The sequence below is a fragment of the Lampris incognitus genome, chromosome 3, assembly GCF_029633865.1.
Source record: "Lampris incognitus isolate fLamInc1 chromosome 3, fLamInc1.hap2, whole genome shotgun sequence".
Classification (NCBI taxonomy): Eukaryota; Metazoa; Chordata; class Actinopteri; order Lampriformes; family Lampridae; genus Lampris; species Lampris incognitus.
Window position 1 is genome coordinate 58,145,388 of NC_079213.1, and position 23,628 is coordinate 58,169,015.

The 23,628-nt window shown below is 44.1% G+C and overlaps 1 protein-coding gene across 11 annotated transcripts in view; it reads left to right on the top strand.

Annotated features, from left to right (window-relative positions):
* The first annotated feature begins 348 nt into the window (after positions 1-348).
* Positions 349-23,628, top strand: part of nfic (nuclear factor I/C) — a 408,020-nt gene continuing 384,740 nt past the window's right edge. For 7 of the 11 annotated variants that reach the window (XM_056275685.1, XM_056275684.1, XM_056275690.1 and 4 more), the window contains exon 1: positions 349-531. In XM_056275685.1, the coding sequence (XP_056131660.1) occupies positions 457-531 (75 nt within the window). In that variant the 5' untranslated portion in view covers positions 349-456. The remainder of the gene's footprint in view (positions 532-23,628) is intronic. The other 4 variants (XM_056275686.1, XM_056275687.1, XM_056275691.1 and 1 more) reach the window with 2 other exon arrangements.

Genomic DNA, 23,628 nt, shown 5'->3' on the forward strand with positions numbered 1-23,628 from the left:
GGGAGCGACAGAGAGTCGGGGAGAGAGACAGACAAACAGAGAGAGAGGGAGAGGGAGCCAGAGAGAGAGTCGGGGAGAGAGACAGACAGACAAACAGAGAGAGAGGGAGAGGGAGCGAGAGAGAGTCGGGGAGAGAGACAGACAGACAAACAGAGAGGGAGGGAGGGAGGGAGAGACGGAGAGCGAGAGAGAGAGAAAGAGAGAGAGAGAGAGAGAGAGAGAGAGAGAGAGAGAGAGAGAGAGAGAGAGAGAGAGAGAGAGAGAGAGAGAGAGAGAGAGAGAGAGAGAGAGGATGTAATGTTCTACTGCCGCAGCCGTAACAGGGTGGTGAGCGGGGCGGGGGGGGGGTGACGGTGGGATGACTCTGCCTTGAAGCCGGAGGCTCGGCGCGGGACGGTTTCTGGTCTCCGGCGCAGCGGATTTAGCCCTGCACGCGCCTGCTAAAATAGAAATGGAATGATAAGCGACGGCGCGAGATGGCCCAGCGGTGAGACGAGCTTCAACTTTCCTGCGCAGCTCCGCGTCGACATGGTAAGAACACATACCCCACCCCCCCGCTTCTGGACCAGCCACTACCTGCGCAGTTTAAAGTGCCGTGCCTGCGCCCCGGTCCTCCTCCCCGCCCCGGTCCACCGCCTGTAGCCGCTCCGGTTCCTCCTCCCCGCTCCGGTCCACCGCCTGTAGCCGCTCCGGCTCCTGCGCGGCCGGACGCGTTTCCCGGGACGAGTCGGAGGAACCGTGACGTGTCGCGGCCGTGACGGCGCGTGTAGCATCAGGGCGAAGTTGGCTCATGCGTGTTGTTAGGCTCGCGGGCAGCGCGTGCAGCAGGCCTCCGCCAGTCGTCACGGGACGAGGAAGGCCAAGTTAAAGTTCAGCTCCAGCCTCCGTTTCCCGGTTTGTGCGTCAGTCAGCAGAAAATGGCCGCACAGCGGGAGAGCAGGCGGCGGAGTAAGTTAGAAGGCTAGGCCAGCAGAGGGCCTCCTGTCCCGGGATACGGAGGGAAAAAGACCCCCATCCAGTCCTGGAGGCAGACAGGGAGAGAGAACCCAAGTCTGGCCAGGTTTACGTATTACTGTGGCCCTGGTGAAGCTAGCGTTGTGTCATAGAGCTTTAATATGACGGAGGAGAAAGCCAAGCTTGTCAAATGGTGCGTCTTTAAAATCAGCAGAAACAAATACAGGATCCATTCTACTGAATTCTATTCCAGCATTAATATCAACCAGCCTGGCGTGATTTCTGATCCAGAAACTTTCAAGTTACTACTGCAACGACAGATGTAGCGGTCATAACTGTTGTGTTATCATGCTGACAACAAGAAGGCTGCAGATGGCAACAGCTTTGTATTTGTATTTTTGTATTTTTGTTACTACCCTTGTACTTCTTTTTTGCTGAGTCTGTCAGTAAAATCATTAAAGTCTTAAAAGTAGGCTAATTTGAGCCTTGGATTTCTGCTGTACCCAGGACTATGGCATAGCATGGAAATTATGATAAACCTATCAAGCAATGTGAAGTTAAACTCCTAAAGAGTTAAAGAAAAATGCTTGATGACATCTATATTAATAACTACCTATATTAATAACTACATATAGAATTAATAACTCAAAATCTCAGATCCATTTGAGATGTTGCTGGTGATTTCTGGCCAGGACCTTCTTCCTCCACCAAGCAGCATAGCTGAACTTCAGTCTTACCTACTGGGCTAATGTAGTTTTATTTTTGGCAAAGGTCTTCTGGGATCTTGGTCGGCCATATTTGTTTAGCCACAGCAGCTTCGGTGCTTCATGACTCTCACTGCTCCCCGTCTTATTCTTCCACATGTGGATGCCATGGTGCAGATGTAAAATGCTTTGGATTGTAGGAATTTTATTGGGAAGGTCTTACCCCAAAGTCTTCAACATTTGATATTTGTCTTAAATGCTACAATAATTTAAAGTGTTTCAAAAATGACATTCGTTTTGCATATACATATTAAGAATTGTAACTTTAAAGACTGCAGTGTAATAGTAATTAATGCATTATTATTATTATTATTATGTAGAAGTAGTAGTACTAGTAGAAGAAGTAGTAGTAGTATTAGTAGTAGAAAGAGTAGTAGTAGTAGAAGAAGAAGTATTAGTAGTAATAGTTGTAGTAGTAGTAGTAATAGTAGAAGTAGTAGACGAAGATGTAGTAGTAGAAGTAGTAGTGTTAGTAGTAGCAGTAGTAGAAGAAGTAGTAGTAGCTGAAGTAGTAGTAGCAGCAACAGTAGTAGTAGTAGTAGAAGAAGAAGTAGTAGTAGTAATAGTAGTAGAAGTAGTAGTACTAGTAGAAGAAGTGGTAGTAGTAGTAGAAGGAGTAGTAGACGTAGAAGTAGTAGTAGTAGAAGGAGAAGTAGTAGTAGAAGTAGTAGTAGAAGTAGAAGTAGTAGTAGCAGTAGTAGTAGTAGTAGAAGTAGTCGTACTAGTAGAAGAAGTAGTGGTACTATTAGTATGAGTAGAAGTAGTAGCAGTAGTAGTACAAGTAATAGTAGTAGAAGAAGTAGTAGTAGTAGTAGTACAAGTAATAGTAGTAGAAAGGGTAGTAGCAGTAGTAGAAGTAGTAGTAGAAGACAAAGAAGTAGTAGTAGTAGTAGTAGAAGAAGTAGTAGAAGTAGAAATAGTAGTAGTACAAGTAGTAGTAGAAGTAGTTGTAGTAGCAGTAGTAGTAGAGGAAGAAGAAGAAGTAGTAGTAGTAGTAACAGTAGTAGTAGTAGTAGTAGAAGAAGAAGTAGTAGTAGTAATAGTAGTAGTAGATGTAGTAGTAGAAGTAGAGTTAGTGGTAGTAGTAGTAGAAGTAGCAGCAGTAGTAGTAGAAGTAGTAGTAGTAGTAGTAGCAGTAGTAGTAGTTGCAGTAGTAAGCAGTATTAGAAAGCTGTTAAAAATAATATCCGCCAATATGAATAAACTCTGAACCATAAATATAAAGTAAATATATTTCCAGCCTTACCAGAATATGTCATGAGGACATATATTTCTAAATAGCATAAAAGAAGAATCAAAAACTTGGCCCACCAGAAGTTCAAGTAAGAAGTCAAAAAAAAAAGTGGAAGTGTTTGGTCACATTGTTTGTGTGCATATGTTGACGTGTGTGTGTGTGTGTGTGTGTGTGTGGTCTATAGCAGTTATAAGTTCAGGGTTTCTTGACATAAATGTTGTTGCCCTCATGTGCCCTCGGATGCATTACAGCATTTTATGATGTATGGTGTTTGTGTAAAAGTGAGTTTTTTTTAATGAAGTCGTATCCATTACCCATTCATTTACACTTTATTTGAAGGGGTGTGCATAAGACAGACGTGACACTTCCATAACCATAACCATAATCATGACATGACACAACCATGACATGTCATGACACTGTCATAACATGACACGACACTTTCATAACCATGACATGACACTGTCATAACATGACATGACACTATCATAACATGACATGACACTGTCATAAGCATGACATGACACTGTTTCATGGTTATGACAGTCCTTATGAATGTTTATGACTGTTATCATTAAGTGTCATTCGGTCATTCATGTCATTTTTAATGCATAGTTGACATTGTTTGAGATTGTTTGTTGTAGCAGCCTGAGTGGGACTGAGCCACTCCATTTGATATACTATGTATGAGGCTCGAAAACAGACATTTCAACCAATGTCAACTTTACATTAAAAATGACATAACTGATGGAATGACACTTAATGACAACGGTCATAAACATTAATAAAGACTCCTTCATTTTCATGACAGTGTCATGTCATGTTATGACCGTGTCATGTCATGGTCATGAAAGTGTCATGTAATGTTATGATAGTTTCATGTCATATTTATGACTATGTCATGTCATGGTTATGACAATGTCATGGTTATGACAGGTGTCATGTCACGTTATGACAGTGTCATGTCATTGTTATGACAGTGTCACATCATGGTCTTGACAGTGTCATGTCATGTTTATGGCAGATGTCATATCACATTATGAGTGTCACGTCATCGTTATGACAGTGTCATGTAATGTTATGACAGGTGTCATGTCATGTTTATGACAGGTGTCATGTCACGTTATGACAGTGTCATATAAGTCTTATGCAGACCCCATCAAATAAAATGTAACCTGCCCTGCACTCATATCAGATGAGCAGGGAAGTGCAGAACATTTTTGGCTGGATCGTTTTTCCAGCTTCCTACCAGGGACTGTACTCATTCCTTCTTCAATGCTGAAGGAGTTGGAGAGGTTTAAGCATCTTCTTCAGCCTGGCACCCAAAATGTGAGCGTTTTCTCCCACTCTGAGACTCAGAAACATATTAGTAGCCTACTTGTGACAAAAAAATGTACAAAACTGTGAAAATAGTCTCACCAGACGAAAGGCTTATATTATTATTATTATTATTATCATCTGCAGGACCTCAAACATCATTACTGTGGATGAGAGCAGGATGGGAAACTCAGACGACACCAGCAAAGTTAAAATATTTTAACTTTTTGCCGTCCTCCACGATGGAATTTACAACCGGATGTTACGTAGCACATCAGAAAACAGAAAATATGGCGGATTAATTTTATAGGTATATAAATTGATGGAATTACTGTATATAATGAAATAAAACAAACACAAAACACGTTTGTACCACTTTTTTTCTCCAGCAAACAAACATCACCATAGCAACCCATGGAGTTTTTTTAACCGTTCAGTCGTGCAGTTTGTGTTACTTCCGGTTCCGTTTTGCCGTTATACCGTCTCCAGCTGCAGTTTACCGTCTCCCGGAGGCCCTGTGAATGCAGCGTTAAGCAGCATCTCAACCACACAGTGAGTCTTCAATTACCAGTATTATAAATAATTATCCTGGTGATGCTGTTGTATCATAATACAGTTCAGATACTACTGCATGAATACATTGCTGCTACCGTGAAAATGTTGGGCGACGGCCTGCTTGAAGGTCACCAGGCATCGTGCCCTTGATACGTAGGGCAGCCTACTGTGCACGATTTAACTCCAACTTTTGGAAGTTTGTACATTTAGTCCACAGCATATCATATCACTAGCTGCACTTTAAGATTAACTTATAATTACCCAATTTCCCCTCGGGGATGAATAAGTATTTCTGATTTCTGATCTGATTTCTGAAAATACTCACAATTTGCTAGCAATGTGGCTATTTAACTGCCATTTTCAAAACTCAGATATCAGCTGCTGCGGTTTTAAGTTTATTTTTGGGATGGGGTATAGCCTAGCCATATGTCATGTGGGCGGCACGGTGGCGCGGTCGCCTCCCAGCAAGAAGGTCCTGGGTTCGAGCCCCGGGTAGTCCAACCTTGGGGGTTGTCCTCTGTGTGGAGTTTGCATGTCCCCCCCATGTCTGCGTGGGTTTCCTCCGGGGCTCCGGTTTCCTCCCACAGTCCAAAGACATGTAGGTCAGGTGACTCGGCCGTACTAAATTGTGTGGTACTAGGTGTGTGTGTGTGTGTGTGTGTGTGTGTGTGTGTGTGTGTGTGTGTGTGTGTGTGTGTGTGGGCCCTGTGATGGCCTGGTGGCCTGTCTAGGGTGTCTCCCCACATGCCGCCCAGTGACTGCTGGGATAGGCTCCAGCATCCCCGTGACCCTGACAGCAGGATAAGTGGTTGGGGTAATGGATGGATGGATAATGATTTAATTGACCCTCCATAGATCTACTGTCATTTTCATCCTCTCCTTCCTTTGTAATTTTTTCTTCGCCTGGGTCCACCACATTCTCCTAGAGATTCATTCCAAAGTTGTTTTTTTTTTCCTTGTGCCCTATTTTTCTCCAGCTTGAACTTTTTGTTGGCGTGTCACTGTTTCTACAGCTAGTTACACTTCCTGGTCAGTGTGGTCATCTAAGTTACACTTCCTGGTCAGCGTGGTCATCTAAGTTACATTTCCTGGTCAGTGTAGTCATCTACGTTACATTTCCTTGTCAGTGTGGTCATCTAAGTTACACTTGCTGGTCAGTGTGGTCATCTAAGTTACACTTCCTGGTCAGTGTGGTCATCTAAGTTACACTTCCTGGTCAGTGTGGTCATCTAAATTACATTTCCTGGTCAGTGTGGTCATCTAAGGTGATGAGAACGCCCCCAGATTAGCCGGAGATCCCAAATGAATGAATTTGGGAATTTGGTGTAATTTTGGTTGCTAGCAGTTCAATAGTGACAGAGACCTATTTGTTTCCGTCACATCAATTTTATTCATTAGCCCGCCCGCTAAAGTAAAGCCTAGTTTCAATTTTATTTTTCCAAGTTATGTTTTCTCTGTTCTCCTCATCTCAGTGAACACTCCAAGCTACTGTGCAGTTCTCCGTCTCAGGAAATTGGTCTTTTAAGAGGGTAGGACTGGACTGTGGTCTGGTATGTCTCTGTGTGAATCATGGTGAAAACGTTCCAGCAGGGAGGAAACGAGGGCGGTGCAAGACAGGGCAGTAGAAGAACGGGCTAGTTATAACGGGCTGATTATAACGGGCTGGTTATAACAGGGTGGTTATAATAGAGTGGTTATAACAGGCTGGTTACAACGGGGTGGTTATAACAGGGTGGTTATAATGGAGTGGTTATAACAGGCTGGTTATAACGGGCTGGTTATAACAAGCTTTTTCAGTGGTTTTCGTGTCTGTATCTGTCGGAGAACCTTCCATACAAAGAAGCAATCAAACACCTGAATCAAGTAACAACACCATCATGCTCGTATCTTGTACTTACTAGTGGTGATACTGAAATCAGTGATATTTTTTATTCTGTTGCTGTTGACCTGTTAAGTGGCCTGTATGGAATGTGATCATACAACAATATAATCCGTTATTAATGCAGAGTCAAGCTAATGTGAATGAATTAAGAAACATTTAGAAGAATAATGAAATTACCCTGTCTAGCATCTACAGCTGCAAAAAACAACTTGATTAAAAACGAAACTTCTCAAATGCCAGAAATCCCGTTGTGCCTGTAATGGCTGCAGTTGTGGCTGTACTGGACAGCGAGGAAGCTGAGGTGCTTGTGATCTATGCTGGTTACTGAAGTGAAATGGTTGAGCTTTTCTTTTTTGTGGAAGTTTTGTGCGGAAGTTATTCCACACAACAGATTGCGTGCTGATCAGCTTAAATGCTTTACATCCTTGTCTCTGCATACCTTTTGAGAGAGGTAGCTTGACTGTTTTTGATGTACTTTTGTATTTGTTTGTTTGTTAAAATGTATTGTTTTTGGTCTGTTTTTATTCTGTTTTATTCTTATTGATGACAGTCGAAGCCTTTAATTTCTTGCTTGGAAATGGGGAACCACTTATTCAAAAGCAAGACACAAAACTTAGATTGACCGTTATGATGAGAGTATGTCTTGATGCATGCTCAGTAATTCAGGTAAGGAAGTCACAGAAAGGTGAGTCAGTTCATCTGGACACAACATTTATTGAGAGAGAAACGTTTCATCATCATCTAAGTGACCTCTTCACTTTCACCTGACTGCAGGTACCCCACCCTTATAAACAATACAGTGACTGCAGGTATCCCCACCCTTATAAACAATACAGTGACTGCAGGTATCCCACCCTTATAAACAATACAGTGACTGCAGGTATCCCCACCCTTATAAACCATACAGTGTCTGTAGGTGTCCCACCCTTATAAACAATACAGTGACTGCAGGTATCCCCACCCTTATAAACAATACAGTGACTGCAGGTGTCCCCACCCTTATAAACAATATAGTGACTGCAGGTATCCCCACCCTTATAAACCATACAGTGTCTGTAGGTGTCCCACCCTTATAAACAATACAGTGACTGCAGGTATCCCCACTCTTATAAACCATACAGTGTCTGCAGGTGTCCCACCCTTATAAACAATACAGTGACTGCAGGTATCCCCACCCTTATAAACAATACAGTGACTGCAGGTGTCCCCACCCTTATAAACAATACAGTGACTGCAGGTATCCCCACCCTTATAAACCATACAGTGTCTGTAGGTGTCCCACCCTTATAAACAATACAGTGACTGCAGGTATCCCCACCCTTATAAACCATACAGTGTCTGTAGGTGTCCCACCCTTATAAACAATACAGTGACTGCAGGTATCCCCATCCTTATAAACAATACAGTGACTGCAGGTGTCCCACCCTTATAAACCATACAGTAACTGCAGGTGTCCCCACCCTTATAAACCATACAGTGGCATAACCACCGATTGGTTTCATATGTAAATTGCCAGGAACATTAACTATAAGTACAATGGCCAAACCTCCCGGCATCGGGGGTTTGGACTAGGGGGGTAAATAATATTCAAAAGTCTATGAAGGTTTGACAATAAAAGTCTATTCTTAAAGCCAGTTTGATCTAGTGAAATAATTGTGGGAAGGACTTTTTCTAGATGGGTGGCCAGGTTTGTGTGTACATCCAAAATCTTGAGCGGTCTAAATAAGCCTGGTTTAGTGGGTCTTTATCCCATTTACAATTACAGTGAGCGAGCAACGAAACTGGAGTCAAATTCAATTTATGTGCAAACTTATATGGCCAACATGATTCTGATTTGTCAATAGGAGATCAAATTCTGTTTGATGTGCTAATGTTTCTTTGTACAGGACAGTAGCCGGACATACAGAATACCAACAGTCCTGATGTAAGATCTGAGCAGTAATGCTACAGATATGACCTATTTGCTGTCTATTAGCAGCTACATTGCAGGAAATTATTGTGCCACAAATATAGGTTTTAGAGTGTCCCACAAAATGCTCTGATTTGTGTCCTGTGTTCCAACAAAGTTGAATCAGTTCATCTGGACACAACAAGTGGTAGGCGAAACATTTCATAACTCATCTAATCAATTTTATTGGGCTACACAAATAAAATTGATTTGATCTAAGTGACCTCTTCAGTCTCACCTGATTGCAGGTACCCCCACCCTTATAAACAATACTGTGGCATAACAACTGACACCAATGATCGGTTCATGTGCTAATATGCCTGACCATTAACTAGAGTTTCAATGGCCATGTGTACTATTCACAGAGGATTTGGGAATGTTTACAATCACAACATTGTAAGATGGCAACAGATGTACTCTTAGACTCCTCCCTTGGTTCAGGGGTGGTTGTTCCCTCTTCACATAGATGGCCTCTTTGACTCCCCTTTCAAACCAACGTTCCTCCCTATCAAGGATGTGCTCATCCTCATCCTTGAAAGAGTGGCCACTGGCCTGTAGATGGTGTAGACTTTGGAGTCCTGGCCTGACGTGTTAGCTCTTATGTGTTGTGCCATCCTCTTGGCCAGCATCTGTTTAGATTCCCCGATGTACAAGTCATGGCAATAGCCTGGTTGTGTAAAATGGCGTCGTTCGACTTCCGATGTACAAGTACTTGCACAAGAACTTCTGGTCTGGTTTGTTGATAGAAGAGATGGCTTTCTTTTACACTCACTATTTGCAGGACCTCCCTAAAATCACGGTCAATGATGTACATCACATCATGAGTGCTTCCTCGGTAGCTCAGACGAGCAATAAAGAAAAGGGGTTTTAGATGTACATTTCGAGCTACATCGACAATTACGAGGGTGAGTAACGGCATCATTGGAACTATGCTAGCGCTAGCTAGCTAGTTAACTAACGTTAGCTGGCTGCCTTGCAACTAAAGTTACCTTGCTACTTTGTTTTTATTACTCAGCTAATGTTGCTGTCGTACATCTACATTCAAAATCACAAAATCAGTAACGTTACATGTGTGTGAGAGAGGCGTGGTGGCGGGTGGAGAGACTGAAAGGGTGAATTAATTTGGCAGGGGCGATTAAATGAAATGACGCAGATCTGACATACCTGGTGTAAAACCGATTGTCCTCGTCGGAACCTGCAAATCGCCTCAGGCTGAATTTGGACTGTAGCTGGACGGTCTCTAACTGTTTCTGGAGCACTTCTGTTTGTTTCCCTTATTGACTCGTTTTGGGCCAGGGCATCGTCCGAAGCGGCAGGATTAGCAGCCAGGCAATAGTCCTGCTCTTGCAGGCAGCTGCTGACGTCCATCTCATTATCAGAGGAGTCCAGAGCTGGCAGAGGGGCGACAGCAGGACGCTTCCCGGCACACATAGCCTGGGTGCGGGTTTGGAGTACTCATTCCACACAAAGGGTGTTGGGACAGCTCCTTTTTTGAGCCTCCTTAACACGCCTGTTGCTGGCACCGCGAAATCCCCCTGTTCAAAATGCCGACTACACACTTCTGTACTCTTGGCGACGGTAAATGCATCCCTCCGAATCTTGGCTAGCCACTTGGCTCTTTCCTCGCAGCTACTTGGGAGTGAATGGAAACTTAAAAGAGAGTTATAACGCGCCGAATTCGCTGCACACTGCGGCACACAACAGTGCTCAGTGGAGCCTGATTCACGGCGTTGGTACTTGAACGCTCCTTTTTGCCCTGTTTGATTCATTGATTTTTCGGACGAAATTAAGATTTCGGACGGATACGTTAGCAGCTAACTAATGATCCAGCAGGACGTTAGCATCCGGTTTTACCGGAAGTTCTTATGTAAACAGACACACCCGGAAGTTCCGCAGTGCGACATTAATGCACCGAGCCGATTCTCCTGGCACGTAACAGCTACACCATATTGCTGTTTGTGCCGGGGGACCCGATCATAAGAGTGGACCAATTTTTGGCGCAGCGTGTTTTGGGGTTTGAAAGCAACTGAGCCGCGGTGTTTGGAAAATACGCGTCTCAACTGTTCCGACACTCGTTTACACTTAGACAGCTGTTGTTCTTCTCCTCTCTTCTATTGGCTGGTGCACTGTTTGGGGTCTTCCTGACTTTGACAAACGCCCAGTTAGGATAACCACACCTAACCAGGTTCTGTGTCGGTGGGGACGTTGTCAGCTCGGTGATGCAGCGTCCTGATGACTCTTAGTTTGTGCTCCTGTGGACGATGAGAGACAAACCTTAAGTACTGATCAGTATGTGTTGGTTTACGCTAAACATCAACCATTAAATGTCCCCCATCACCAGTTGTACTTTCACAGGGTAAGAAGACTAACCTGTCATGTTGCACATCATGTTCCACATCCTCCCTGATGAACTTGATGTGGTGTCCACAGAGTTAATGTGGTGGGTGAAATGTGCTACATCCTGAGGTTTAATTTTTACCCAGGTGTCATCCGCAAATCTGAACCAGTGGCTAGGTGGTGTCCCTGGATAGGACATCAGAGCCTCTTTTCCACTTCCTGCATACACAAGTTGGCCACTACAGGGGAGACTGGGGAACCCTTAGCACACCCATGCCTCTGTCTGTAGTACTGCCCCCTGTATGTGAAGTAGGTGGACTGAAGACAGTTTCAGGAACAGACACACTTGGTCAGTGTTAAGGGTGGTCCTATTGCTAAGGGTGGGGTCGTTTTGTAATTTCATATGGACTACCTCCACTGCTTCATCAACAGGAACACACGTGAAGAGAGACGTAGCATCATAAGAGACCATTGTTTCATCCCCTCCATGATGAAGTCCCTCACCTGATCCACAACATCCATAGTGTTCTGCATGTGATGTTCAGTGCTGCCTACCAACGGGTTCAGAAACGATGCCAGAAACTTAATTAGAGATTTTACAGGTCACCGAGTTAATCATACTAACAATAGGCCGCGATGGCACATCCTGTTTATGTATTTTAGGTAAATCATACAGACTAGGTGTAGCGCCCCCTGGGTATAATTTGTGGTACAACATTCTGCCCATAGCATTGTCCTGTTCTAACAGCTTCACACAATCTGTCACCTTTTTCTTGTAACCACTGCCTGGATCTGGTTTCGGGGCTCATACGTCTTCATGTGGCTAAGTAAGGTCATAACTCTCTCATGATGGTCTGTCTGGTTTAATACTACAGGGCGTCTGCCTTCATCCGCTGGAAGGATGATGAGGTAATTGTCCTTACTGGGAGTCGTGAGAGCATTCCTCTCGTCTCTACTGATGTTGTTTGCGTCACTTTAATCCCAGTATTCCCAACACATGCATTACATGTAATCACCGAAAGCGTCTCTGTTTCATTGTATGTGGGAGTGCCTGCAGATAATCCGCTTTTGGGAAACGGTACTGGATCTGATTGGTCAGATTGTTGGTAAGGGGTGCCTTTTATTCCTAAATTATGTATTCTGAATATTGACCCAGATTAGTTGGTGACTTCAGTCAGTATAAGGTCGCTGCTTAATGTTGTTACACGCCTGTGCATGGGCGAAACAAGCAGCCTGTGGACTTCCGGTGGCTGAAAGGAGTGACGTTTCACTTTGCTGTTGACAAGATAAACTATTTCACTAAAAAAATTATGTTTTGGAAAATATGAAATGTTTTTTTTCTAATTTCCTGGAACATAATGACATACAAAATGACGGTTGGAATGAGGAGGTGATATGACTGCTAATAGGGCTGGGGTTTTTTTCTTACTTTTTTGTGTGTTAATTGTGGTTTGTTTGTTGGTGTCATTCATTATAGTCAGTAAAGTCTACAATAAATAAAGTAAACAATCAAGAGATGTTTAAAATAGTTGGTTTCCTTTTGAAAATATTCAATTCTCCCAGGGACACACCGTGAAGCCCATGTTATTGCCATGTTAATTAATAAGAAGGCCTCTCGTTTGGCACCGGCACAAAATGGCTGCTTTCTGATTGGCTGCTGTTTGTGATCAGTACTGAGATGTAATTAAGGTTTGATTGGCAAATTCCTAACCATTGTATTTAATTAACGCTCATAATTGTGATTTCTAGTTGCATGTTTTTTTTGCTCTCTGGGAAACCAGTGATGATGATGATGATATCCCAACTGTCCAATTAAACCTGTTATTTGGCCCTCAGTGACATGCTTTATTTACTATATCACACTGAATAATAATTTATATTAATACTCAGGGAAGACAGTTAGCCTACATTAACATTTTACATTAACTGATGCGGGGCAGTGAGGGACCTGGGTGATGGATAGGATATTGGGTGATGACCTGGGTGATGGATAGGATATTGGGTGGTGACCTGGGTGATGGATGGATAGGGGGTGGTGACCTGGGTGATGGATGGATAGGGGGTGGTGACGTGGTTAGTGGATGGATAGGGGGTGGTGACCTGGGTGATGGATGGATATTGGGTGGTGACCTGGGTGATGGATGGATACTGGGTGGTGACCTGGGTGATGAATGGATAGGGGGTGGTGACGTGGTTGGTGGATGGATAGGATATTGGGTGGTGACCTGGGTGATGGATGGCTAGGGGGTGATGGCTCAGTGAAGGTTGACAACCGCTGATGTACATGATCTCAAATACTACAAATTTGTACACCAGAAAGATGATATAAAATTGTGTGTTCAGGGATGGTGCATGCAGAGTGGGGGTGGGTGGGGTAGTTGTACCAGCAAGAACCTCAGTCTACTTTCCTCACTGCATAGTCTCCACCCTCGAGCTTGTCATCTGGTTAAATTACAAAGCCTGATATAGTCTATGCCAGGACTGGCAGCCACCTAGAAATCGATAATGTGGCAGTATTTTGGGGATGAATATTGGTGCCTTCATAATGACGTTGTAAAGCACTTTCATACTTTCATTCATTCAATCTTTAATTAGGCTCAGAAATGTATTGCGGTAGAAACCTCATTTACAATCTAGCCCAGCAGAAACACATACAGCAAATCCTAGGCACCAAGAAACACAGATGGGATACTTGCATAAAACATGGTGATAAAGAAGTAGAAGTAATAATAAGTAATAGTAGAAGTAATAAAAAACAAATTAGTAAAATACTAACATCCAAACCTTAAGAATAGATAAAGCAATTAAACTTTACAGTGAATTAGTCAGCTGAAATCAAGAGCAGTTGGAAATGAAATGAGATGAAATGAAGGATTTAGATTGCCTTCAGGATGAAACGAGGTAAGCGTTAGAATGTTCTACATGTTGCAGGTGCGCCGTGCAGAAAACTGGATTTTCCAAGCTCAGTAAAAACAGCCGGCCCCTGCAACCTAATCCAATCATTTGCTCATGTTGGAGATGGGCCTGCATTAAAAAACAACAATGAAATAATGTAAGAGGGTTACCCCCCCCCCCAGTAAGGGTCTTATAAATAAATGAAACCCAGTGCTCATCACGCCTTACAGAGAGAGCGGGCCACCCAACCTCAGCAGACAGCTCACTATGAGCAGTATTATAGTTATCTGTCACGGTCTCCGGTCGTGGCTCTCCCATCCCCGGATTGGTGCGTTAATCCACCTGCGCCCGGGGTCTTGAATGACCCGGATTGCTCGGCTTCGCTCAAACTCCCCTGTCTCCGGTTAGCTGGCCGGTTCCTGCGCACCTGCGCCCAACCTTCCTGATTGGCTTTTCTTGGGTATATATGCCCCTTGGTTGCTCTGGCGCCTTGTCGGTTCGTCTCACCCTCACCCCCTGAGACTCAGAGACCTTCTTGTCGCCGGAGTGCCTCGTCTTTGTTATCTTTCCCGTGTCCATTCCTGCCGTTTTTTTCTGCTGTTTTGTAAGTTTTTCCGCATCCTGTTTGTCAGCCCTCCCCTCTATCTGTACCTGCGGTTTTTGTTTCCTTTTAATAAAGGAGTTTGTCGGAACTGGTTTGCCTCCACTGTCTGCACTTGGGTCCTCCTCTTTGCTTCTACCGTGACAGTTGTCACCGGTAATGAGTCTTAGTACAGAGTGATAAACAGTGTGCAAGGGCTCCAGAACCATCGCTGCATGGGGAATGCATGTATTAAATGTCACTATAATCCAGCCAATACTGATAGAAAAGTTGTCCCAATAAGCGTCGTCCTACAATGCAGACATGTTTATTCCTATAAAAGTAAAATAAAAAAATTGTTAATTTGCTCAACAGATTAGTCACATGATATTTTAAAAGTATCTTTTCATCAATCCCAGTTCCAAGATGAATTAGTCAGCTAATTGAAAGTCACAGTATTCTGTGACTTTCAGTTAGCTAGAGAGACAAGATTGAGATGGTTTGGACATGTGTGGAGGAGAGGTGCTGGGTATATTGGGAGAAGGATGCTGAATATGGAGCTGCCAGGGAAGAGGAGCTTTATGGATGTGGTGAGGGAGGACATGCAGGTGGCTGGTGTGACAGAGGAAGACGCAGAAGACGGGAAGAAATGGAAACGGAGGATCCGCTGTGGCGACCTCTAACGGGAGCAGCCGAAAGGAGTAGTATGCTGTGGCTTTCAATATTTGTACCATTCTTAGTAGAGATGATGAAGATTATCATAATCAATATTTTGTCTGTGGTGAAGAGCATTGATTTGGATTTATCAGCATCAAGAACGAAGTTATTGTTTTTCAGTGCAACTTGCAAATCAGTAAAGTCATGGTGAAGGGATTTAAAAGCAGTATGTACAATATCAGCATTGCAGTGCAAAATAGTATTGCAAGCTTAAAGATGATCATTACACACAGCTACAGAAGAAACGATACCGTCCATATATGATTTTGTAAGTAAGGTAGAGAACATTAGGTCCCAAATCCAGCCAGCCTCTTTTCGTTCCATTCCCCGTGTTAACTCTGTCTCTTTCACCCAGTTTCAACCAATTACAATTTCAGTGTTGTAGAGTACAGTCTCAGTGTGAACTCCTCCACCTGCATACTAGACATCATTCTCACTAAGCTGCTGTTCAAGGAGGTGTTTTCTACTGTCAACCCCGTTATTCTGCAAACTCTTAGTAACTCTCTGGCCCTTTTCCATACAGTTTTAAGCATGCCATCATTCACCCATTGCTGAAGAAACCTTTTTATCTAAGGTTGTGGAGAGAGTAATTTCTTCTCAATTATTTCTTTTCTTTTTTAAATACATTTTTCTAGTGTTTCCCCTTATCCCACCCGATTAACCCAATGGCATATGGCCGGAACTCTTGTCGAATAACTCCCCTGGCTCTGATTTCCACAGAAAGGAGATAGTCGTAACACCAGCTTCCTTCGAACTCGTGTCGGCTGCTCTCGCCATTTTACACGCTGAAGCCTCACATGGATTGCATTACCTTCAGGCCGCGAAGGAGACTAGGAAGAATGCTTTCGGTTGCAGGCGCCCGAATGGACCAGAGGGGTCGCTAGAGAACGACGAGTCCCCGAACACTACACCGATCTACACCCACTATCCCTCGGGTAAGAGTGGCTTAATGAACGCCTTACCCCGTGGACGCTCTGGCCGTGACCGGTTACGGCGAGTCTGGGATACGAACCTCCCAGCCACATGACGAGCGGATTGCAAGAACGGCGAGTTGATGTAACGCAGCGTCTTTGGACCCAGAGAAGAGGCAGTTGGTAAGTGCTAAGTCGCTTTACTGGACTTCAGCAAACACGCAATAACCAAAAAACCACTGCCAAACCGGGCAGGCAAAAATGCAAACCAGAATAAACATAATACTTAACAAAGGAAACACTCTCTCACACAGAGGAGGCAGACGAGGGTTCAGGGGACACGAGCTTCCGCAGACCGACGCGAAGCCTCTCCAAGACTCGACCACGTATGTCTGCAAAGCACCCAGTCAAATAGTCCCCAGCACAGGCCAATCAAGGAGACTGGACGCAGGTGAACCAAAGCACCAATCAAGAGGTGGGGGAGCCCAGATCATGAGAGGTGCACCTAATCACAGGCCAACCAGTACGCAGGTACCACTCATATTGGCTGATTGCAGGCCGATAGGGAAATGTCACCTGCTGATCCTCTGGCCAGTGAGCGTGTCAGTACCCCCCTCCCAGGGACGGATTCCAGACATCCCAAAACCAAAGGACCTAGCAGGATGGACAGAGGGGCCCAGGGGGAGGGCGAAGGGCCCAGGAGGAGGACGAATGGGGCCAGGGATCTCAGGCGGGCGGCCCGAGGGCTGGGACCAATCGGGAGGGCGACAAGGACGCAGGAGGCAGAGTATCTCCGGCGGGACGGCCGCTGGGTAACCGGACTTCAGAGGCGGCGGGACGGCCGCGGGCAGACGGACCTCGGAGGCGGTGTGGCAGCCGCGGGCAAGCTGAACTCGGAGGTGGCGTGGTAGCCGCGAGGCAAGCTGAACTCGGAGGCGGCGTGGCAGCCGGATGTGGAGCAGGTTTCAGAGGCTCGGGGATGCTGGGCTGCCAAGCCCAACTTGTCGGCCGAACAGAAACCTGTAGACCGAGTCGGCTGGTGAGACCAGCAATTGGTAGTCGGATAGGACGTTGGCCGGCTGCCGAATAACATGGGACTGGCGGAGACTCCGGGGACCTCCCCAGGCCAGGCGGGTTCCCCAGAATGGGTCCTGGGCTGGAGCCGGCTCGGCACCACCCCTCGATCGGCGGTTTACCAGGCGGTAGGCAGGATGGCGGCTAGCGGGTTCAGGGCCAGCAGACCGGGACGTAGGCTGCTGGTTATCCAACCAAAAACCCCTTGCGGGAGGCCATTCACCCCAAACACTGGGCTCGGCCTACGTCGTCTCCGGTACACTGACCCCTCTGCTGGGTCCATACTGATCGGGGTGGGCGTTGCTGACATAGGTGGCGCTGTCTGGGTAGGCTGTAACTGCTGGAGAGCGGTGGTGAGGCTGGTGATGACGGCCATCATCTGCTGCTGTTGAGCCTGGACCTGCTGCAGCTGGGAGTCATCTGCTGTATGCTGCTGAAGCATGGGGCGGATCTCTCCAAAACAACGCCTCGCCTCCCTTGAGCCACATATCCGCCAAATGGTAAAATCCTCCTTCTACCACCTTCGCAACATTGCAAAAATAAGATCCTCTCTCACACACCCTGCTGCTGAGATACTGATCCATGCCTTCATCTCATCCCGCCTTGATTACTGAAACTCACTCCTCTATGGCATCAGTGCAAGCTCTACCAAGAGACTCCAATTGGTCCAGAATGCATCCACCCGTCTTTAACTTATACCAAATCCTGGTACCACATCACCCCAGTCCTAAAAGACCTCCACTGGCTACCCATCTCCCACCGGATCAATTACAAACTCCTGGTTATTATTTATAAAGCCCTTCACAAACTGGCTCCCCCATACCTCACCAACTTCCTCTCCCCCTACCAACCCCCCGGCCCTCAGATCTAGCTCAGCCTCCCTTCTCTCTACCCCAGGTCCAACCTCCATGGCTTTGGTGACCGAGCCTTCTCCAGAGCAGCTTCCAGGCTGTGGAACTCACTTCCCCAAATCATTAGAGACTCAGAATCCCTCCCACTCTTCCAATCCTGTCTCAAGACACACCTTTTCTCCATTGCCTTCTCGTGCCCCCCCCCCTTTCCCTTTATATCTGTCCAAGTCGGAGAGTACTGCTGGCATCGTCTGTGGCTGCCGCTTCTCCCTCTCGTAGCCCCCCTCCCGATCCACCCCTGTATGTCTGTGTTATGTTCATCTGTCGTCATTTTTCACTCCATTTATTGTAAAGCGACTTTGAGTACTAGAAAAGCACTATATAAGATTGATTTATTATTATTATTATTATGAGTCATACTGTTACCTTTTTTATCACTTTAGTTTTTATTGAAAGTTTTTAGGTCAATACAAACATGGCATCCGTATTCAGAAGTAAACATTAAATTATCTACATTTACTTGCACACAAGCCCAACAGGGCAACTCAAAACAAACAACAAAAAAACACACACACAAAAATGGACTACAAGAGCTTCCTGAGGGTCTAACTTTTCAGTCTTAAGTGTTGTCATGAATTATGTTGTCGCGTGTTTGCTCCTTAAACCATGTCCATTCTTCCACTGGTCTTCCATCCGAGGTAATGTAAGTCTCAATCGATGAGTCAGTTTTTCCATTGTATGAATGTCCTCCACTATTTCCATCCATTGTCCTTGTGTGGGGGCGTCCACCTGGCACCATTTTCTTGTGATTGCCTTCTTAGCAGCAATTAAAATTACAGAGATAGAGGGTCATATAGCACTTAGGGAAGTCATATCCAAGTAGCTTTTGTATTACATCATGAACCATCTCCCAAAACATCGCTAGCTTATTACATTTCCAAAATATATGCGAGTGGTCTACATCCTCTGTTCCATATTTTCTCCAGCATGACAGTTTGGTGCTGGAGTATCTATTTTTGATTTTTGGTGTAATAAAAAAACGTATCAGATTTTTCCAGGAGAATTCCCGCCATATCCGCGAACTAGTGGAGGATTGATGGACTTTCCACATGTTCTGCCAGTCCTCTGTAATTTCTGTGCCAAATTCTAATTCCCATTTTTCTTTTATATATGTAGTTGAGTGTTTATTAGTTGTGAGAGCTTGATATAGTACAGATATAGTCCTAGATTTTCTCCCTTTATATGCGTTGATTATAATTTGAATCACACTGTTCACCTCCATGGAGGGTCCTCTCCTGATACGTTTGTTGTAATAATCCCTTAATTGTAAATATCTGAAGAAGTCATGATTCTCCAAATCAAACTTGTCTTTCATACCCTGAAAATTCTCGATCTCCCCTTTTTCCTCTAGAGTGCACCATGCTGTGATTCCCCAGTTAACCCACAATTTGAAAACTGTATCATGCCTCGCTGGAGTAAAGTCACTATCATATGCTACCCATCTCAATAACTGTATCTCTTCTTGTAATTTGTCGATTTTAATCAATTTAAACCATGACTCCAGTGTAAATAATGTGACTGAATCCATGTGGGTTTTTGTTTTCTTTTATACTTCTTTATCTCTTAAAATATTCTGAATAGGGTATCCACCATATTCCCTTTCCATGTCTTTCCACTTTGCCATGTAATCTTGCCTACACCAGTCAACAGCATATCTCAGCTGGGCAGCTTTGAAATATTCTTTTAGATTTGGTAAACCCATACCTCCCTTTTCCTTTGAGAGTTGGAGAGTTTCATACCTTACTCTGGGCTTCTTCCCTCCCCAAATAAATCTAGATATTGTCCTATCCCACCTATCAAATTGAGCTTGAGTCACCTCTACAGGCAACGATTGGAATAGGTAAAGAAGCCTTGGTAGAATATTGATTCTAACTGTCTCAATTCTTGAGCTGAAGTCAAGTGGCAGAGTGGACCATCTATCAATATCCTTTTGCATCACATCGTTGATCTTGCCGTAATTTGCTTTATGGAATTTAGACAATTCCTTGGTAATGTAAATTCCCAAATATTTGATTTTGTTTAGATTCCAATTAAAGTCAAATTTTCCCTTGAATTCTGTGGTTGGAGTATAATTGAGAACTAGCACCTGTGTTTTTGAGATGTTAATTTTATATCCAGATAAATGACCATATAATTCTAGTAGCTTCATTAGTTGAGGGAGTGATGTATGTGGTTGCTCAAGATAGGCTATGACATCATCAGCAAATAGCCCCACCTTGTGGACAGTGCCATTTACTGTCACTCCATTAATTCCTTCATTTCGGCGAATGGCCTCCGCTAAAGGCTCAATGAATATCGCGAACAGTGTCGGAGACAAACAGCATCCTTGTCTTGTCGACCTCTGCAAACTGAACTTGTCCCTTAAACTCCCGTTTATTTTAATCCGAGCATTAGGTTGTTGATATAATGTTTTAATGCACTGTATTGACTTATTGCTGAACCCTAGTCGTTCCAATACTGCATACAAAAAATTCCAAGACACCCGATCGAATGCTTTTTCTGCATCTAAACTTGCTAATAGTGTAGCTTGTTTTCTCTAACTCGCTTGATCAACACTATGCAATGTCCTTCTGATATTATCATGCGTTTGTCTTTCTCTCATGAATCCTGTTTGATCTTCATCTATCAAATCACCTATGAATGAGTTTAACCGTTTGGAGATAATTGTCGTATATATTTTATAATCTACATTTAATAATGAAATAGATCTGTAGTTCCCACAATATTCTTTATCCTTTCCCGGATTTGGAATGACTGTGATTCTTGCCTCTGACCATGATGGTGGTATCTTATTATTGTGAAGTGTCCAATTGAAGGATCTCAGAAGAAACGGTGCCAGCTCTTCCCTAAACACTTTATACCATTCTGCAGGGTATCCATCGCTGCCCGGGCTTCTATTGTTTTTCAAAGAATTTATTGCATCTATCACCTCTTCCATCTTGATGTCAGCTGTTAATTTGTCATTTTGGAGCCGTCCAATTGAGGGTAAATCTAATGAATTCAAAAAGGTATTAATTTCCGCTTCGGGTGCAGGTGTGGGTTGTGAATATAGCTCTTTATAATATCCCAAAAATATTTCCTCTATGCTTTCTGGTATATCCGTTAACTCATTTGAATGGGGGTCTCTGATCTTATGTATATGGCCAACTGCTTGCTGTTTGCGAATACGTTTTGCCAACAGTTTAGTTGCGCGCGGGCCTGTTTCATAATATCTTTGTTTGAGAAACAAGCTTTTTTTCTCAACTTCATCTAACAGTTCTTTATTAATGTCTGACTTAGCCGATTTGATTTGCTCCAACACCACGGGGTTTCCCGCAGTCTGGTATTCCCTCTCCATTTCTCTTAACCTGTCCGTATTCTTTCTGGATATAATTGATCTTGCCTTTTTGATCAATGCTGAATGCGCTATTAACTTTCCCCTGATGACCGCCTTCATGGCATCCCAAAATATTGTTGGGTCTACTTCCCCATTGCTGTTTTCTTCTAGATATGTCCGAATATCCGTCTTTAACATAATCTTACTCTGCTCACTATTCAGTAGACCCACATTAAACCTCCAAACCGTATTTTGCTTCCTACGATTCAAATTAATTTCTAAATATACTGGATTGTGATCTGAGATATCAGCCCCTCCAATCCTACACTCCTTTACTCTGTAAATATCGTCTTTGCTCATAAGGAAATAGTCTATCCTTGAATTAACTTTATGTACAGCTGAGTAATGTGTATAGTCTTTTTCCTGAGGGTGTAATTGTCTCCACACATCATCCATCCCCATCTCTTCCAGTGATATATTTACAAATCGAGTGACCTGTGATTTAATCCTTTTGAGACTGGTCGTATCCATTTTGTGATTCAAAACGACATTCAAATCTCCCCCACAAATTAAGACCCCTTCTGACTCGTTTGCTATCTCATCAAACAAAGATTTAAAAAATCTTTTATCACTTTCAGGAGGGGCGTATATATTTACCAATGTCACTGGTTTGTTCTCTAACCTACCCTTCACTATAATATATCTCCCCTCCTTGTCTCCAATCTCCCTATCATAATCGAATTGAGTTTTGTTTGATATTAAAATTGCAACACCTCTCCTGCGCCCTTCCTTGTAGGAGCTATAATATGAATGTCTGTACCCATATTTCTTAAGTTTCCCATGCTCTATCTGTGTTAAATGGGTCTCTTGGAGGAATATGATTTGTACATCCTCCTTTTGTAGCTTAATCATAACCTTTTCCCTCTTCTTTAACATATTTAGACCATTAACATTCCGCGACATTATTTTAGTTGTGTGAACCATCTAGACATATTGATACTCTTTTTCCATATATTCCCACAGAGCTCCAAACAAAAAAACTACAAATATAAAACACATTAATCAACAACAAAAATAACTTCCAACTAAAGGGGCCCAACCACCCCGAGTCCCCATTGGTAGGTGAAGGGGAAGTCCTTTTCAGAAAGGGCCCCACTCTAGACTTGACATTTTGCCCATCACATGGGATAGGCCTACAGCCTTGTCTAGGCATGTCCAACGTTTGGCAACCGTATAGCCTACCTCTCTCAGTGGCATGTGATGAAAAAGCCTTTTGTAATGGAGCTCAACTCAGTCAGAACGATACCAATCCTACTTTCTCCGATAGGCCTGGAGCTTCTCTTTCGCTCGCTCGTTGTGCAGCTTCACGTCCTCCTTTCGCGCCTTGGACTCTTTGCCACCCTGCTCGCATCTCAGTCGCCTCCACCTGCTCTGTGGCCGTGGTTGCCGTGTCATCGTCTGGTATCTCGATGTCGCAGCCTCTTGTCTTCATGTCCATCGCAGCTTCCCTGGCATTGTCGTATGTCCTCGTTCCGTTGTTCCAGTGGATCCTTATTTTGGCGAGGGGTGTCTGGAAACGAATTCCTTTACCCTTGAGCACTTTCTTAATGCCCAAATATGATTTTCTTTTCCGGACCACTTCAGCTGCATAATCGTGATCAAAGTAAATACGTTTGTCCCCTATCTCTATCTTATCCTTTTTCTTGAGAATCAGTTCTTTTATATTAAACTGTTGAAAGTTCACCACTATTGACCTGGGGGGAGCTGTCGGAGGGTTTTTTTGAGCGAGGGCTCTGGGCGCTCTTTGTATCTGGAGACTGGTCCCTTCTTCTAAGTCAAGTTGAGTGTTCAAGAATTGTTCCACGTACTGGGTAATGGAGCCTCCTCCCGTTTCCTCTGGCACACCAAAGATTCGAATATTGTTCCTCCTTGACCTCCCTTCCAGGTCCATTATTTTTTCTTGCATCTGGCGCGTTTGGGTCGACATGTCCATCAGCAGTTCTGTCGAGTCCGCCTGCCATTCTGCAAACTTCTGTGTCATCTCTTCTCGGAAGCAAGCAATCTCTTCCTTCACTTCCCTTTTCACCTCATCTTTGAGGCTGGCAAAGTCACCTCGTAGCTCTTGTTCGAATTCTTGTATCTCTTTAGCGATAGCTGCTAATCCAGCACGCAATGTCTCAGCTGTATCCGCCGCCATTGTAGCTTCTTCAACCTCGTGTTTGCTACTACCTTG